Below are 20461 nucleotides of genomic sequence, written 5' to 3'. Positions count from 1 at the left end.
ATAGTGTGTAAATCGTTATGTCACCTATTTTCGCGATGTACTTTCGTGATTCACATTGCAAAATTGTATTACCAAATATACTGAAAATATGAATTTTTTTCAAGTAATGTTATATACCAGTCGTAAGTTTTTAATTAATATAAACTAATAATTGTTAAAAATTACGGTATTTTCGAACTTTTCTTTTTTCGTCATTCGTGGTTGACAGTCCCTTTAAGTAGAAATCTTTTGCTGGCGTTCATTGTTTTGTTTGAAACGCTAAAAATGGCAAAACTATTTCATGTATGATTCTGTTCGCAAACACACCCATGTTACTAGTTATAAAAACCTTTTATGCAAAAGGTACAAAAGTAAAAAAAAGTACCCAATAACAGTTAAAAAAACGTTTTTAATAATTGCCTAATTTAAGATGTAAGTAAATCAGAATCAGCCGTTCTCAAGTCTATATACAAGATCCCTATACTTGTGTCACGAAATATTTCGAAAAGTTCCTTGCTGGCATTTGTTACAAATAGCTCAATATTAGACAAGTCACATGACAATAATTTAGATAGCATGTGAGATATTTGTATATTTGAATCAACGCCGCAATCTTGTTCATTTGATTGCACTACACAGTCCGACAGCACACACTTTACATGATGACCTAATGCAGAAAGATTAACCAGCAAGCTGCACAGCAACTCAGAGGAGCAGTCGCCTGTCTCAAGACTGATAAATTGTAACGATGCAGGAAGCTGGATGGCATAATGGCCCGTATAAGTTCCCGACAAGTGAAGGTTTTCTAATTTAAAGAGTGTTGGAAGAATGTCTTATGTTAGTGAAACACAATAAGCCGTTCTCAAGTCCAGGACCCATATACTTGTGTCATGAAATAATTAAAACAGTTCCTTGCTGCCATTTTCTACTAATATCTCAATATTAGACATGCCACATGCCAATAGTTTAGATCGCATGTGAGATTCATGATTATTTGAATTGGCGCAGCAATCTTCTCCACGTGCTTGTACGACAAAGTTACACAGTTGACATACTACAGGATGATCTAATACAGAAAGCTTGATCAACAAGCTGCACAGCCACTCAGAGGAGCATTCGCCTGTCTCAAGACTTATACAGTCTTGATGCAGGCAGCTGGAGATCACAATGGCCCACAATGATCCCCAGAAACCCAGATTTTTTAATTTACTGAATGTGGGAAGAATGTCTGATATTTGTAAATCACAATCAGCCGTTCGCAAATCCAGGACCCCTATATTTGTGTCACGAAATATTTCAAATAATTCCTTGCTATTATTTTCTACTAATATCTCAATATTAGACATATCACATGACAATAGTTTAGATCGCATGTGAGATTCATATCTTTTTGAATCAGCGCCTAAATCTTCTCCACGTGATTGTACTACACAGTTCCACAGCTGACATACTACAGGGTGATCTAATGCAGAAAGCTTTATCAACAAACTGCACAGCCACTCAGTGGAGCATTCGCCTGTCTCAAGACCGATACAGTGTATCGATGCAGGCAGCTGGAGATCACAATGACCCACAAAGATCCCCCATAAATAAAGCTTTTTTAATTTAACGAGTGTTGAAAAAATGTCTGATATTTGTAAACCACAATCAACCGTTCGCAAGTCTTGGTTCGCTAAACTTGTGTCACGAAATATTTCAAATAAGTCCTTGCTACCATTTTTTTATTAATATCTTAATATTAGACACATTACATTCCAATAGTTTAGATCGCAGGTCAGATACTTGTATATTTGCATCAGCGCCGCAATCATCTCCACGTGATTGCACTTCCAAGTCCCACAGCTCGCACTTTACAGGATGACCTAATGCAGAAAGCTTAATCAACAAGCTGTACAGCCACTCAGAGGAGCATTCGCCTGTAATAAGACTGATACAGTTTAACGATGCAGGCAGTTGGGAAGCACACAGACCCGCATATGCCCGAAATAATAGAAGCTTTTCAAATTTACTGAGTGTAGGGAGAATGTCTGATATTTGGAAGACACAATCAGTTGTTATCAAATCCAGGATCTCTATACTTGTGTCACGAAATATTTCAGTTCCTTGCTAAAATGTTTCACTAATATCTCAATATTAGATATATCACATTCCAATAGTTTAGATCGCAGGTCAGAAACATGCATATTTGAATCACCGCCACAATATTCTCCTGATTGCACTACAAAGTTTGCCAGCCATTTTACATGATGATCTAATGCAGAAAGCTTGATTAAAAAACTGCACAGCCACTCAGCGGAGCATTCGCCTGTTTCAAGACCGATACAGTGTAGCGATGCAGGCAGATTGAGTACACATCGACCCGTATATGTCCCACATAATGCAAGCGTCTTTAATTTACTGAAAGAGGGAAGAATGTGTTTTGCATGTAAAATACAATCAGAAGTTCGCAAACCCTATGCTTGTGTCACGAAATATTTCAAACAGTTCTTTGCTGCTATTCTTTACTGATATCTTGATATAAGACATGTCACATGACATAACTTTATATCGCTCGTTAGATCCATGTATATTTGCATCGGCGACACAATCTTCTCCACGTGATTGCATTACAAAGTCCCACAGCACGAACTTTGAAAGATGACCTAATGCACAAAGATTGATCAACAAGCTGTACAGCCACTCAGAGGAGCATTCGCCTTTCTCAAGACTGATATATTGTAACGATGCAGTAAGCTGGATGTCAAAATGGTCTGTATAAGATCCCCATAAAAGAAGCGTTTCTAATTTACTGAGTGTGAGTTCCTTGCTGCCATTAATTACTTATATCTCCATATTAGACATATCACATGACACAAGTTTAGATCGCACGAGTGATTCATGTATATATGCATCGGCGCCATAATCTTCTCCACGTGATTGTAATACAAAGTACCAGAACTCGCATTTTACATGATGACCTTATGCGCAAAGATTGATCAACAAGCTGTACAGCCACTCAGAGGAGCATTCGCCTGTCTGAAGACTGATACAGTTTAACGATGCAGGCAACTGGGTGGCGAAATGGCCTGTAAACGATCCATTGAAGACAAGCATTTCTAATTTACAGAGAGTGTGTAGAATGTCTGATGCGTGTAAAATACAATCAGCAGTTCGCAGATCCAAGATCCCTATACTTGTGTCACGAAATATTTCAAACAGTTCCTTGTTGCCATTATTTACATATATCTCAATATTTGACATATCAACAATAGTTTGGTTCGCACGTGTGATTCATGTATATAGGCATCAACGCCATAATCTTCTCCACGTGACAGGCAGCTGGAGATCACATCGACCCATATACGTCCCCCATAATAGAAGCTTTTTTAATTGAATGAGTGTTGGAGGAATGTCTGATGCAAGTGATACATAATCAGCCGTTCTCAAGTCTAAGATCCCTATACTTGTGTCCCGAATTATTTCAAACAGTTCGTTGCTCACATTGTTAACTAATATGTGATATGTGATACAGAATCAGCCGTTCTCAAGTCCTTCCCAAGTCCCGGATCCCTATACTTGTGTCTCGAAATATTTCAAACAGTTCCTTGCTCCCCCTTTTTTACTTATATCTCAGTATATGACATATTACATTCCAATAGTTTATATCGCCGATCAGATACATGTGTTTTTGAAACGGCGCCCAAGTCTTCTCTACGTGATTGTACTGCAAAGTCCCACAGCTCGCACTTTACACGATGGCCTAATGCACAAAGCTTGATCAACAAGCTGCACAGCCACTCAGAGGAGCATTCGCCTGTCTGAAGACTGATACAGTGTAACGATACAGGAAGCTGGAGATCACATCGACCGATATACGTCCCCCATAATAGAAGCTTTTTTTAATTTAATGAGTGTTGGAATAATGCTTGATGTTTGTGATACAGAATCAGCCGTTCTCAAGTCCAGGATCCCTATACTTGTGTCTCGAAATATTTCAAACAGTTCCTTGCTCACATTGTTTACTAATATCTCAATATTAGACATATCACATTCCAATAGTTTATATCGCCGATCAGATACATGTGTTTTTGAAACGGCGCCCAAGTCTTCTCTACGTGATTGTACTGCAAAGTCCCACAGCTCGTACTTTACACGATGACCTAATGTACAAAGTCTGATCAACAAGCTGCACATCGACTCAGAGGAGCATTCGCCTGTCTGAAAACTGATACAGTGTAGCGATGCAGGAAGCTGGATGGCAAGATGGCCTGTATGAGATCACAATAAGTAAAGATTTTCCAATTTATGAAGAGTGGGAAGAATTTCTGATGCTTGTAACACACAATCAGCAGTTCGCAAGTCCAGGATCCCTATGCTTGTGTCACTAAATATTTTAAAAAGTTCCTTGCTGCCATTTTTTACTGATATCTGAATATTAGACATAACAGCGTTAAATGGTTCTTTAATTGATGTCAATACAATGCTCAATAGCCAACATATTATAGGATGAAATGATGCGGAAAGATTGATCAATAAGCTAAATAGCCACTCAGTAGAACATTGGACTGAAAAAGATCAATGTGTTGTAACGATGCTGGCAGCTGGCTGGCACAACGACCCGTATACTTTCCCCTTAATTGAAGCCTTTCTAATTTACTGAGTGTGGGTAAAATATGTGATGCTAATGCAGCATCATCGGCATTCAGAAGGCGCATGTCCACGATAGGTGTAAATCGCAGCAAATTATACAGGTTATTACTCCCCTATTTCACGAACACGTTGATATTTGACATTTGCTTTGGCAATGAGTCTGATTGTAATATCGATGTACTACAATCGGTTACATTCAGATCCCACATCTCGAAATAGATAGCGTGTTTTAACAAAGATAATCGCACTAGTAACCTTTTCAGAAACCCAGCAGTACATTTAACTGTCTTCAACTCTAAATATTTTAATGTGACGGGGATATGGATTTCTTCGTTACAAGTTGAATCTTCTATGTATAAATATTTTAACTTAAACAAGGATGTAAGAACATCAGATATTGCTGGTACGTTCAGTTTTCCGATAAAATTCAGCTCTTTTAGCTTTAAATTATAAAATGCTTTATGTATTTCCGGAGTCACTCTGGCCTTTACACGTTCGAGAAAATCTTTTGATTGTTGAAGGACGGTCAGTAGTTCGCTTATTTATAGTACATTACTTTCTAAAATAAGTGTCCTGACATTGGATTTGTTTAGCATTAACAGTGCACGTAATGCGTTTGATTCGGACTCGCACAGATATTCATTAAATATAAAGTCCCTGCACTTCAAACAAATATCTTTCTGCCCGCTGGCTATAGCCTCATTGACACCAGCAATCATCCTGCGCTGGAATAAGAATGATAAAGCTAAGATACGCGAAGCGTAGATACTCTCATCAGATTTATATTTTCGAATGTTTCCTATTGCCTTATAATCTGTATTAAATGCTAACAACATATCAATATCTTCTAAATATCGTATATAGATTTTAACAGCACGATTTATTTCGTTAACGAATTGGTCATCAGCTAGACGGTTTATCAGTTCATTAGCAATTTTACAATCAAGCCCACACAGATAAATTATGATCTGGCTCATTTCTAACACATTGTGCTCATTTTCGATCAGTAAACTTCATCCGTCTTTGAATATGCTATATGATATTCAGCTAGGAATTCGTGGATCATCCCGTGTACAAAACACATAAATGGACTATGGAAATATGCTGTGGAATTATATATGACCGTTAACAGGCCAGTGTCGAGGCAGAAATTCAAATGTTCTTCGGAGATATAAGTCCGTAATTCTGCTTTTGAAAACACTAATGATTTCTTTGATGAAAACGTGAAATAAAATGCAGCCTTAACAAGCGCTTTTAAAATCTCATTCTGTAGTTCAATTAAGCTAGTATTTAAAAAACACTAAAAGTGCCTTTTTTAAAGTAACCTTCTTTTGCATTTGCTTTCTTAAAAAGTAGGTCCAGTATAATACAATTAATTTCGCACAATGAACCATTAAAATTCTTACTGTTCATCCACAAACTTACTAACATTGTCTGCAGCCACGGTGAAGAAAGAAACTGCTTCAATTGTTTTAAATGAACGTATTCAATAAAATCAGACGGTGTCTTTTCTTGAGTAGAGTGAAGACTGAGTATCATTGCCTTTGTTAGCTTTACTGGATCTGTTGTCCCTTCTAGTTCGATTAGTCTGTCGATTTCAGAATCCCTTATTCGCTCATCCGCCAGCTTCCAAGGTCGTGATGTTATTAAAACTACGCTGTTTAAGTGACAGTTTGCCATAAGGGGTACGACGTATTTATGCAAAACGTCTGCCCATTCGTCCAGTCCATCCAAAGTTACGATGCATGTTTCTCGTTCAATGATTCGGTGTAAAAGTTTAGACATAACTTTGCGTCTATCACTGTAAATCATGTCGATAATTTGTGTTTGATCATTTCTATCACTTCGCGTTGGCCCATTGCATCTCGCAGTGATATGTGAAAGAGAAACTGAAACTTCTTAATGTATCAAAATCACTAAATGTAGCCTTTTGATAAGGATTATGTACAGATACTGCATTGCACCAGTCAATCGCAAGTTTTGTAAGGAATGTAGATTTGCCCATACCGGGCTCTCCTTGAACAAACACACGACTATTGAGCTTTTCATCTTTACAAAATATGAACCTGTATTGTTCTATTGTGTTTTCCATTTTCTTTCGAGCTCCGTCTTTCTCAATTATAACGTGGCTCAATTTCGGTGACACAAAGATATCTCATATAGGTTTGTCATGATTCTGACGTAGTGGTGAAACAGAAACAGTATTTCTAGTCGTTGTATACAGACGTAATAAATCTCCGCGAAACTCTGAAATAGTAAATTTAGCTTTAAGCAACAATATATGCAGTCAAATATGTAATTCAGAATAAACATTTGTAATTTTAATTTTTGTTTCTTTGCAGGTTAAATTGTTGTTTTAATTTTGTGTTTTTTTTAGAAGGGTTTATAAATTATGTTAAACATAACTCAACGATGCTTGTTTTTTATGTAATCGTCTATATAATTGGATAACAAGACACCACAATGCTGACGTTTGAATTTTGAAGATTTAAGGATTCATCAAACTCTACTTGAACTAATATTTCACTTTTAAACCAATTATCGCTCGAAGACACAAAAGTAACTCACACAAACTTACTCGCACATACACTAGAACATATTATCAATAATACCATAAGTATTGTCACAATAAAATTATCTTGAAAGCTTTTCGATTTAAGTTCATCGGATGTTCCTCATTTGGCTTCACTGCCGTTAAAGCATATTTGCAAACTTGCAGAATATTTTCAGAAGTGTTTTGGCGGACGTTCAGGTGACCGACAGAATTAGGGCGGTCTAGTTATTTGGCGCCGCACTGACGGTCTATATAGAATGAGTTTTTTATTTAGCCTCTATTTTATGATAAGATTTGTGCAGCCTAATCTTTTTAAAGTAGTTTTATCGCGATTGGGTTGGCCCAAGTCGCATTAGTAAAATCGTGAACCGCATAAAGCGGATGCAGGTCAAACAAGTTAAAGTGGCTCAATTGCGAAATCTTCGTCAACACGTGAAACTGGCAACACAACCTCAACAGTAATAGTGTACTCAATTCGTGGATTGGATTCGAATTGATTTTGTTTAATTTGTTGCTAACGTCATTTATGAAGGTCAGATAGTTGAAATCAATCTTTATTTGAACTCCGAAAATGTGACATTTTTCAACAACAGATATTTCCAATCACATCCAGTATAATCACAACTCTATAATATTTAAAAAATAAAATAAATAAAAAGTGTTACGGACAAGAAGACGGGCGGGCAGAATAGAACAGAAACGAGTAATAGGGATATTTTTTTCAATCCAACGAAAAATCAATTCAATCAAAATTAGAATTTGGACGGACGGAAAATGCGGCGAAAATTCCGGTACTATAGCCCCCTTTAGAGGAGCATACCAATATTTCCCTAAATTTGAATCACTTAGAAATAAAATGTGAAGACAAGAATGAAACGCGAGAAAACCTGGTTTGATTATTTTCGTTATTTGTGTTGAGTACGGAATTATTCCCGTAAAAATAATATTATACTCAATAAACATGGTATATGAAAAAAAGTTAATATAAAAAAGTTTAACTAATTGTTCTTACTAGTATAACACAAATGAGTCAAACTGATCTTCATGTTGAAATAACCTAAAACTCTATTTTGCATGTACATGTATAAAAAAAGGATTTTATTTTGTTTTAGTCGTACTCATATATTCCACTTTAGCCAGATAAGTCCTTCAGTGCAGGTAAGAAGAGATGTGTATACTTAACAAAGCTTTAACCTCCATCGTGGTTGTTTAGTTAACGGGTCTGAGTTACGACAGTGTGGCTGTACAATATCAAGTGTTTTGATTCAATCATGCTTCACACCATGCATGCTTAATGGTATTTATTTGGTGTGGAGTATTTGGAGTAATGATGAATATTTAATTAGCTATACTGTATGCAGTTTTCTTTTTACGACGTTAAAAAAAGTCTGATTCAAAAATTAAAATCAAAATAAAGTATTGATCACGCAGATTTTTAAATACACAGGATACTAAACGTTTCACAGCAATATTCCATAATGGTGATGGCCTTTAAATAGTAGAGAGACAGATCGTCAATTACATCAATTTTTTAGAACAACATATAAATATTAACAATGTAACATGTGTTTGTTTTTTTAACGTGTGCAGTATCCTCACTTTCCTTTTGATCCTCATAATGTTTTGTTAACGTGTCATTTACCGTTTTTTCCGGACAATGTGAGAGTGACTTGCTGAAGCTAAAACGGAACAGAATCTACACTGTATGTAGCATGCCACGTTTGTAATGAAGCAAAAGGCGGTAATTTATGTGCATGTTTCCAATTGTCCAATTGTTATTGAGGCTGATTCAATTATGCGAGTCAACAAAATTAGTATGCTATTATCTAAATATCACGCATTTATGAATTTGTACCATACCAATTCATGCAAGTGATATGTTCTTGATTGATCAATATTATTTGAACAAAATGAACTTTACCTTAATAAGGCATTTGCGTGCATCCACTACCGGCTTAATCTATTCAGGTGTACACGGTCATATAGGAGATTCAAAAGACAATCGAAGAAGCTGATCATAACATCATCATCTATATGTGTGTCATGGTGTAAGTGCCGTAGTCGATTAACTTCTTCTCGTGCCTGTGAGTCAATTTATGTAATCACAATCGACTAAAGCATATGTGCCTGTAACACTGTATACGAATTTCATTTAATATCAAAAATACAGATAGTATAGTATAAATTGAGCGATAACTTGTCAAATACCTTTATGCAGATGTTAGTATCCTGGCTAAGATCATCTGTAAAATATTTTTGCATCCAGGTACAGTTGTACATGGCACCAATAATGCCATTGAAATCCGTTGTTGCGGCACTGGTCTTATCCTTGTAGCCCGTGGGAGGCATTTAGCACTTGGCCAACTCCCAAGAGTCAGTGCACCATTTTGTTGAATCTGTATTGCTCCATGAAGGGCCTTTCAAAGGCCGAGCTTGCTTAAAACGATGGTTGTCCCAAATGCGATTTCCAATATTTGAACACAGACTGCACTGCTGAAAAACGTCATTACATGAACTACAAGTCGTTGTTCCAAGTATGCCGTGTTTGGCATGCAGACCTTTTTGTACATGCTTGTAAAATGCTTTAAATCCAAGGTCGGCTAATTGTGCAATTACGTCCGTAGTCGTATATGCTGCACTAATACATTTTAGCCAGTTTTGTGCCCCTTTCGTTTTGAACCTTTCCTCCATTGTCAGTATAAATATATACTCCAGTTAGATTGACGATAACGTCATGAATATTTTTTGTGTTAATGACTGATCATGTGAGAAATATTTGGTGGGATTTGCAGATACAATTCTGAAACAGTTTTTACGTTGGATTATCTGTAAAAAGAATACATGATATAAAGTGGATTTGGTGTCCGCCAAGCCTACGGCTTTCGATGCAATCGAGTTTAAAATAGCTTAATTTTTCATATTTTTACCAAATAAAATCATCATCATCATTATCATTAAACGTAAATATATTACACAAGTACATATTATTTAAATGGAGGCTCTGCTTATAGGAATAAGAAAGTCCAATATGTAAAAATAGAAACTTCAGTTGCACATTTATTAATGGAGAGGAATCAAGAGCCAAACAGTATGAAAAACAACCATATGTTAAACGTGAAACACTCGAACTTAAACAAAACTAGAAAATGAACATAAACTGGGTTTCACCTCATGGAAAGGTCAAGTCACAGCATTGGGGATTTAAACTGGGTTTAAGGAGCTCAAAACACCACACTTGACAAAAATCATTTAAGTTACATTTAAACGTAAATACAAATTTTCCACATACAATTCACTTCAAATGTACTAGCAATAGAAGAGAATACATGTTAATTTAATAAGCTTTTAACAATTAAATCGTTAGGTGCAAGCCAGAGAAACAGAAGAAACGGAAGAGTAAAAGCACTCAAGTGTGAAACTACTTTAGAGAAAAATCTCCTTGAAATCAAATCTTTCTATAATCTTTAAGAGACACACGGTCACTATAACTTTTACGAGAATGTCTAATGTTGATTTGCTAAATAATACGGATGCACATGTCTGACCTAATCTAGCCTTAATATGGAGACAATAAAGAATACAGCACTATTCATCAAATAATATTTAAAGTAAGTCACGTTCGAAGCGGTAATGCGTACTTGCATTTCTACATATTTTTTGTAGCCATTCACTTATATTTAAGGGAATGTCTAAATTACTATTGTTTCTTATAAACCCTATTTAAAATGATGCTATGTTGTACAAACGACATGGACGGTTATTATTTTTTATCTTCTTAAAATCTGATTTTATTTCTCGATTGACAACGGTCAAACCAATACGAATTTATTTTATATATTTATATGTGGTTTAATAAAACATTTAATATATAAAACATGAGTTTGCGAGATTATTTGCTAATTGTCTTGTCTGGTCTTAATTTTTAAATTGTCTGTTCATATAACTTTTGTTGTTGAAGCGATACATCTGATCAGTTTCCTATGGTTTACTAGGTGGATGACCAAGTTTATTTACCGTGGTATTGAGCTATCGAAATGTATTCTTGAAGCAGCGGTGTAAGAAATATAAACCGGAGCGATTGCAAGTGAAAATATTATATATAATAAAATAGGCAGTTAGAAACCAGTCCTTTTGACTTGATAGGTTCGTGCATTTTTGGAACAGAATTATGATTAAGGCATCAAAATAATATTTAGCGCTAAATGTTTAAATGTTATATATTAATAATTTTATTGAAATTAACCTACAAGATAGATACTATTTTTTGAATAGCCAATACGTTCTATAATTGCAACTATTCATTCATTTGACCAAGAGGAAAGGACTGTAAAAACGCCATCAACGACTATACCATCAACAACTTGCGAATTACAGCATGAACAACAACAACAACAACACAATCATGGTCAAGAACTGTTTCTACAAAAAACACGAACACTAAAACACGCAAACAAACATGCAAAGTGCGTCTTTTTGACGTCTTATTATAATACTTAGTGCAATTGTTAACGTAATAACTATTAATAAGTTATAATGTTTTCACGACAAAGCGATATAAACTAAAATAAACTTGACCTCAAATTGTGCATTTTCATTTATACACAATATAATATGTGATTAACACTAATAAAGTAACGACAGATACAACGTAGTTACTAGTATCTGCAAGTTAGTGATGCAAAGAAGCACAACAGCACATGGAAGCTGCAGTATGTTGGTAACGAATAGGACAATGCTAAAAAGCACTTTGCAACTGTATGGAGTTTTCATTAAGCAATATGAATTGTCATTAAGCAAAATGTAATAGTAATTTATCAATATTCATGAACTGTAAGCATATGTTATTTAAGTAAATGGAAGAGTGATTTTTATTTAAGTAAATGGGAGAGTGAGTGTTATTTAAGTAAACCTGAGAGTGAATGTTATTTAAGTAAACTGGACTGGAGAGTGAGTGCTTTTGAACTGAACTGAAGAGTGATTTCCATGGAACTGAACTGGAGAGGTTGTTACATACACATGTACGGGAGAGTTGGTGCCATTGAATAATCAATTGCACTCAAAAATGCGTTCCATGGAACTGAACTAGAGGGGTTGTGTCATATTCATGAACGTGAGAGAGAGAGAGAGAGAGCTATTGAACGGAACGGGAGTGTGGTTGTCATGAAACTAAACATTCATAAGATAAATCATTTTAAGATTTTTAATAGCAAATAATTAATTGTTTTACATAATAATAGACACTCGACAAAGCAAGAAATCGCGTGAATATACATATTCCTAAAAGTAAACTTGGTATATGTGTCATGGTGTTGAATATCCTAAAATCCTTCAAATCCTTCGTTCTGAGATAGTACTTTGTTAATAAATCGGTCTTAAAAAGAAACGTTACCTTACAACAAACACCAGAGATAATGTTTACGTTTGTTTTTTTCTTCACAGCTTTGGTACGCCCATAGGCCTCTGGACGACAGAAACATTCGGAAAGAGCTTACTCAACGTCAGACGTCCCCGATAATATGGTACCCGAAACTATGAAATTAAACGTTGGTATCTCGTCTAACGGCGACGTCGACGTTGGTGACGTCAGTTTAGCGGATATGGATCCGGACGATATAAGGGCAATCATTTTAAGACAATAACACACGGCTGAGCTGGGTCGGACGTCTATAATCGGACCGCTGCCGACATAACAGCCCGATGGTCGTTATAGGGCGAGGGCCAATTATAGACGTTCTGATGTCTATAATCGGCTCGCTGCCGACATAACAGCCCGAGGGCCATTATGTGACTAGGGCCGATTATAGACGTTCGACCAAGCTCTGCAGGGTGTTATCGTTTATATTACATATCACAATATATTGTGCCTTCACTTAAATCTGATGACCGAACCAGCTTTCCGTAGTTTTATTTTCATTCAAACGATTACGAATTTTATGACGTATGACGAAACACAAAGGTTTAAGCTGAACTCTGTTCATTTAAATGACATCAATTCGGACGTTGTGGATAATTTATATTGGCCCGCTAGATACGAATAACGACCCGCTCGCGACGTCATTTTGTTACTATTTATAGTAACGATATGTAATATAAGCTTATAACTAAACATATTTTTTCTCATGAGGTAAGATTGAACAATTTATAATTGAATACTTTTAATCATTTTAACTTCATTGGTTAAAATAATGAAACAAACACATTGGAATCATGCCGACTTATTCAATTGTATGTTTGTGACAACATGTATTGTTGCATTCCAGGTCGAGTTGAAGCGTCTGTATACTCAGTTACAAGTCTACAAAACGCGAAATATGAGGCGAGATAACCTACATATTTCAAAGCGTCGCGGAGGCCGGAAACAAACACACATACGCTTTTCTTTTCAAGCAGCTTTTCATCACAAACACAAACATCACCATGACCATGATCACGAACACGAAATGTCGAAAACACCCGTGGAGAGCACGAACTCTGTCGTAGGCCTTCCGATGCCCGTCGAAAGTAGTTCCACAAAATGTGACGATGTAATCGAAGTTAAACCAACCGTGTCATTTAAAATGGCGCATTCTCATAAATGATACCGATTGTAGTGCTTGAACTTTAAAAATATAATTTATTATGAACATGCTAAAGTGCGTTTGTCGTACGTCATGTGTTGACAATAATATTGTGTTTCGTGAAATGTATACACCATTATTTAAGGGAAGTAACGCCGTGGCAGCAAGTGTTTAAAACGCATCCTAAGATGTCGTTCTAAGAGCGATGATTTCTGTCAAACGACTATCGTTACTTCATTAAGATGAACTGCACAGTTGTGAACTTTCTACAGAAAGCAACATTTTACGGACGAAGTAATTTCAAGATTTCTCTTTTGTTCCTCTCGCTAGTGAATGTGAAGTTACGGATTTTGTACGGGCATATGGAATTAATGGTTGTGCTGAGGAGTTTATCTTTTGTTTGGACACGTGAAATTGATAAAATGTGCTGAGTAGTGTATCTATTGTTTGGGCACGAGGAATCAAACATGTTGCTGACGAGTATATCTTTTAGTTGCAGGTTTCTTACGCGTTTCACGAAATAACAATGTCTTTTACATTTGTGTAGGTCATTTGTGAGACTAAGATAAATTGATAAATATGTACGTTGTTTTATGTCCATATTTCTATAAAGAAAATATTAGCCATTTCATTTTGTTTTCTAAAGATTAAACACTGCGATAAATTAATAATAAATAAACCAAGATGAACATCTATTTATTATACAATGTAGCTCTACCACTGTTTAATTAATTTAATTTAATATATATGTATGCATACGTCAAGAACAGACTCGTTACGGGACACAATATCAGGCCCTTTATTACCACATAGTACATAGCGTATTAGACCCATTTCTTTACACGTCCGAAGAAACGGTACTTTACACATCTTTTCAAGTGTAACGTTTACACTAAATAGCACACATTAGACCCGTTAGAAACAAGTTATGATACGCGGTTCATATTCACGGTTCTAGACCCGATATGGTAAACATCATTTTACCAATTATATTACACGTCATTTAACCCGTTATGCTACACGGTATTACGCCGCCTAATGTAATACTGTACAATTTCCGCCGTGTTACCCGTTGCATTACACGTAAATAGAACATTTATGTTACAGCTATATACCCGATATTTAAGACAGTATTAAACCGTAAGTTACACGGTATAATACCTGGTCTGTTACACAGTATAATACCCGGTGTTTTTAAAGTATCAGACCAAACTCATTAAACATCAATAGATCGTTTACTTTTGAAGTCAGTAAACTTGTTACTACATTGTTTTGGACCAGTAACATTGCACGTCAGTGGACCTGTTATGTTAAAATCGTTATGTTACACCTTGTTAGATCTGCTTCATTATAAGTCGTTTAATTCAGTTTCATGTTGCTTGACCAACTTTCTGCCAATGTCCATGAACTCAATTGATTAAGTAAGTTAAGACATGGTCACCACGTGTCGCAAAATGTAGGTTTGTTAAACACATGGGCTCATTAGGATGAGAAAATTTATATTATTTACAAAAGCGTTTGCTTTATTTTAAAATTATCTGATAGCAATATTTCAAGTGTGACACTGTGCATTAATTTAAAAATCGAAAAAAATCGTTGGCCACTAAAGGACGTGATGTGTTGCCCACAAAGGGACGTGGTGTGTTGACCATATTTATATGTTTTTGTCCAAAAGTACAAGCTGGATCTTGAATAATTTTTAACCGGAATTGTTGCTTGGTGCACCATCTCGTTTGAACTTAATTATTTTTATGTTTTTTTTGGCTAAATAAAAGAAGCAGATTTCGTTTGTTAAAATACGTTGACATCAATGTTCTATGTGTGTTTTTCATTTGATTACATACAATTTACTTTAAATAATACAAATTCTAATAAAGCCATCGTGGAATATGCAATGGTTTGGCTTTGAAGTTGGCTATCACGACTTTATTTTAGAAAGCGCTTGCAGGTGTGTTCCTGTTATGGAATTGTTTCCCCTGCCATTTTCGAAAATAAAACTATGAATGCGTGCACGAATGAAACAGACATACTCTGAAATAAACACTTAAGTATCTCTACATCTCAATGTTTGGTTGTCAAATTCCATACGTGATAGTTAAAGCACTTTTCCCATGATCAGATTTACCTTTTTAAATAATTGCAATATTAAGGCAATTACATTTGTTTTAAAGTAACGGATGAAGAAAGGTTTTAATATTCTTTGAAGACGTTTAAAAAATGTTGGTCAACCGCCATCAAACTACTTGAATACTAGATAATAAAAGAGAATAATGGCTCGGATTGATGATTTGGTCCCACGTGCTCTAACGCATGTTCAAATTAGATAACATAGTATATACTTGTATGTTTTGCCCGGCTATCTCAGTTGATATTACATAAATTAGTTGGTATTACAAGTACTTTCCCGGTACGACCACTTAAGTAGTTCATGAATTTATCTATACGTCATTCGTCCATTATATTTATATTGTAGTATTGCATCTGTCAGGATATGGCATAAATATTATCACCAGTCAACTTCTTAGGGCATCTACGTCTACCCATGGCTTATGCGATATTTCATAAACGCGTTGATATAACCAAACTACTGTTAAAACGGCGAAAATACAAGCCTAAAATAATTATTAGTATTGATACATATGGGCCGTGCTCTGTGAAAAAGAGGTTTAATGCGTGTGCGTAAAGTGTCGTCCCAGAATAGTCAATTCAATCCGCCTTTATAATTATTTTTGTTTAAAGAAAGTTTCTTTAGTAAAAATCTAGTTTAAGCGGTCAGTGCCGTCCCTGATTAGCCTGTTCGGACTGTACAGGCTAATCAGGGACAACACTTTACACACATGCGTTAAACCACATTTTCACAGAGCACGACCAAATTATACACACATTTTCATGCTTGTAAAAGTCAATGTCACCTACTGTAAAATATAACAAGAGGGCCAAGATGGCCCTACTTCACTCACTTTTTTTACAAGGCCTTGTTCATTAATTAGTTGTAAATTCAGTACTCTAGAGCATTAGTTCTCTTCTGTTTACTTTTGCAGTGTGAGCATATGATTAATTTTGATTGAGTACTGTCCATTTGCATGTATTTTTTGCAATGCAAACATTTGCAAGTAATGCTAATACTACATGTGTTTACAAGGTTTTTGTAAGATTTGGACCTCGTGACCAAGATTTTGACCCCACATGATCGAATATCAATCTTTGCCTAGATATCATCAAAAAAACAAACATCCTGGTCAAGTATCATCATTATTGGACAAAACAATGGCCCCTAGTGTGTTTACAAGTTTTTCCTAAGATTAGACCCCATGAACTAGATTTTATCCCGACATAACCAAACATCAAACTTGACCTAGATATTGTCCAGACAAACGTCCTGGTCAAGTTTCATCATTATTGAACCAAAACTCTGGCGTATGGTGTGTTTACGAGGTTTTTGTAAGATTTGACCTGGTGATCTATATTTTGCCCCCTCTAATGACCAAACATCAAACTTTGCTTACAAAAATAAATATTATGACCAAGATTCATAAAATCTGAAACAAAATTGAGACCTCTAGAGTGTTTACAAGGATTTTGTATTATATAATGAAAATATTGACAATCTATGGGCAATAATTCTGGCATTTATTATGCGATTTTTCTCATTATCAAACTTGACTGAGATCTTGTGGCCATATAGCTTCTCTGGCCATATAGCTTCTTTGATAAAGAATGCTTGAGAAATGTGAATGCTAGAGTGTTTACAAACCAAATGTGGACGGACGGACGACGGACAAAGACCGATCCTAAAACCTCACCAGAGCAATCAGGTGAGCTAAAAAGTGTGGTGTTTTTCACCGGTCTGAGCGATTTTCCAACTTGTCCGAAATATCAATCAAACCAATGTCTTGACTAAGTTTCACGATGATAAGGCAAAACAATGACTTCTAGAGTGTTCACAAAGTTTCTCTATAGTCATCTCAGGACAACTGCCCCACCCTCACTCCTGGCGGCCATGTTTTGCGACCGATCGGGACCAATTTCAAACTCATTTAAGATATAAATAAAATCAATGTTTTCACCAAGTTTTATAAAGATTTGGCAAAAATTGTGACTTCAAGAGTGTTCATAAGCTTTTTTGACTATATAAATATAAAGAAAAGTTGCCAAACCCCCTAGCAGTCATGTTTTTCAACGGACCGGAACCATTTTAGGAAACAAATGTTCTGACCAAATTTCATGAAAATTGGGCCAAACATGTGACTTCTATCTAGAGTGTTCACGCGTTTTCTCTATATACATATAAAGAAAACTGCCCCGCCCACTGGCGGCCATGTTTTTTCACCGATCTAGACCACTGTTAAACTCGTCCGAGATATTAATTAAACCAATGTTTTGGCCAAGTTTCATGATGATTGGGCAAAAATTGTGACTTCTAGAGTGTTCACAAAGTTTCTCTATAGCCAAATAAGGAAAACTGCCCGCCCACTGGGGGCCATGTTTTTCAACGGACCCGAACCATTTTTGAACTCAACCAACATATGATTAAGACAAACATTTTGACAAAGTTACATGAAGATTGGGCATGAAATGTGACTTCTACAGTATTTACAATGTTTTTATTTTTTTACCTAGTGACCTAGATTTTGACCCAGCATGACCCAGTTTCAAACTCGATCGAGGTATCATTAGAACAAATCTTCTGACCAAGTTTCATGAAGATCGGACAATAAATGTGGCCTCTAGAGTGTTAACAATGTTTCTCTATAGCCCAATAAGGAAAACTGCATCGCCCACTGGCGGCTATGTTTTCCAACGATCCGGAACCACTTTTGAACTCAACCAACATATCATTAAGACAAACATTTTGACAAAGTTACATAAAGAGTGGGCATGAAATGTTACTTCTACAGTGTTTACAATGTTTTTCTTTTTTTTACCTTGTGACCTTTATTCCAGCATGATTCAATTTCAAACTCGATCGAGATATCATTTGGACAAATCTTGGACCAAGTTTCATGAAGATCGAACAAAAAATGTGGCCTCTAGAGTGTTTACAAGGTTTCTCTAAAACCAAATAAGGAAAACTTCACCGAGCACTGGCGGCCATGTTTTTCAACGGACCGGAACCACTTTTGAACTCAGCCAACATATCAATCAGACAAGCATTTTTACATAGTAACATGAATTATGCGCATGAAATGTGACTTCTACAGTGTTTACAAAGTTTTTCTTTCTTTTTTTGACCTAGTGACCTAGTTTTTGACCCAGCATGATCAAGTTTCGCACTCGATCGAGGTATCATTGGGACAAATTGTCTGACCAAGTTTCATGAAGATCGGACAAGAAATGTGGTCTCTAGAGTGTTTACGAACAGATGTGGACGGACGGACGGACAGACGACAGACAAAGACCGATCACAAAAGCTCACCTGAGCAATCAGGTGACCTAAAAATTAAAGAATACGATTAAACATGAAGTATAATTGTTTATTCCACGTATCGAACAAATACAACGTTATATAATTATATATAATACAGTACGTACTTGTTTATAACAAACAAGTTAGCATTTCGCCTAAGGTTTCAGCGATGTTGTATTAATGCACGGGATTGCAACATTCATCCCGTACATCATGAATTTAAAATGCAAGTTCTAAGCATTTTTTAGGCTAGCCAAATTGAAATGAACGATATTTGTGAATGTTATGAGAAAACAGTCCGTCAATATTCTTTTCACGCTGCATACTTGCATTCAATAATAACAGCATTATAAAACAAAAAACACTGTGGTTATCTAAAACTAATCAATACATAAATACGCCATTATTAAGTTACACAATTATTTCGTTTTTTTTTCAACAATGTTTTAAACATATTCTGGAGTGGTTTCATATTTTCGTCTTTCAATTACAATGTATATTCGAATTACATTTGTAATATATATTTTTTTTTCAGTGCAATATTGTATTTACTCCTTATAATATTACATGCATACATACGTAGAATATTGTATACATTCATACAAAGTATTATAAATTTCATAAAACAAAGTATTTCATGTACAGCTTTTTAGATGGGTACATAAATATTATATAATTAATATACTTGTAGTACATTTTACATACATCCATATAATATTATAATTGTGTTATAGTTCAATTATTTTACAATAACAAAAAAAAACATAACACAAAGTATTTCATGTACAGCTTTTTTGATGGGTAAATAAATGTAATATAATAAATATAAGTGTAGTACATTCAACATACATTCATATCACATTATAATTGTGTAATAGTTTAAGTATTTTACAACAACAGAAAAAAACACAAGTTTGTACAATACAAACTAAATTAATGTTGAATATAAGTACGTATATCATTTAACATAAAATATTGCACATAAGATAATTAAATAGAAAGTGCTGAATTGCATTGTATACGAAAAACTGATAATGCAGAGTTTACAACAACGACAACAAATAAATATTGTATAAGCATTATTTATAGTTTGTGTTATGATTGGTTATGTCATTATATGAGATGTCAGTAAATATTATAATCAGAGACCATATTTTTAATTCTTCTTCTGATTTAATTGTATTTCTGTAAATTTCAAAAGCTTGTTTCATACTGATTACATGTCCGTATTTTGAAGGAATTCTGTTTTTTTCTTTGACAATAATAGATATACCGTTTAAGCTCTAGGCATACTATATTTAAATCATTCATTTTTGGATTAATAAGTACTAGATC

The 20461-nt window shown here is 35.2% G+C and overlaps 2 protein-coding genes across 3 annotated transcripts in view; both read right to left on the bottom strand.

Annotated features, from left to right (window-relative positions):
- LOC127849193 (UDP-glucose 4-epimerase-like) overlaps window positions 1–9511 on the bottom strand; it is a 32955-nt gene extending 23444 nt beyond the window's left edge. The window contains exon 1 of the mRNA XM_052381913.1: window positions 9433–9511. Coding sequence (XP_052237873.1) covers window positions 9433–9511 — 79 coding nt within the window. The remainder of the gene's footprint in view (window positions 1–9432) is intronic.
- LOC127847878 (uncharacterized) overlaps window positions 1–20461 on the bottom strand; it is a 286419-nt gene that overhangs the window by 96008 nt on the left and 169950 nt on the right. The gene's annotated exons all lie outside the window — the stretch shown is intronic.

Source organism: Dreissena polymorpha, chromosome 10, assembly GCF_020536995.1.
Source record: "Dreissena polymorpha isolate Duluth1 chromosome 10, UMN_Dpol_1.0, whole genome shotgun sequence".
Classification (NCBI taxonomy): Eukaryota; Metazoa; Mollusca; class Bivalvia; order Myida; family Dreissenidae; genus Dreissena; species Dreissena polymorpha.
This window is presented reverse-complemented; position numbering and strand designations above follow the sequence as displayed.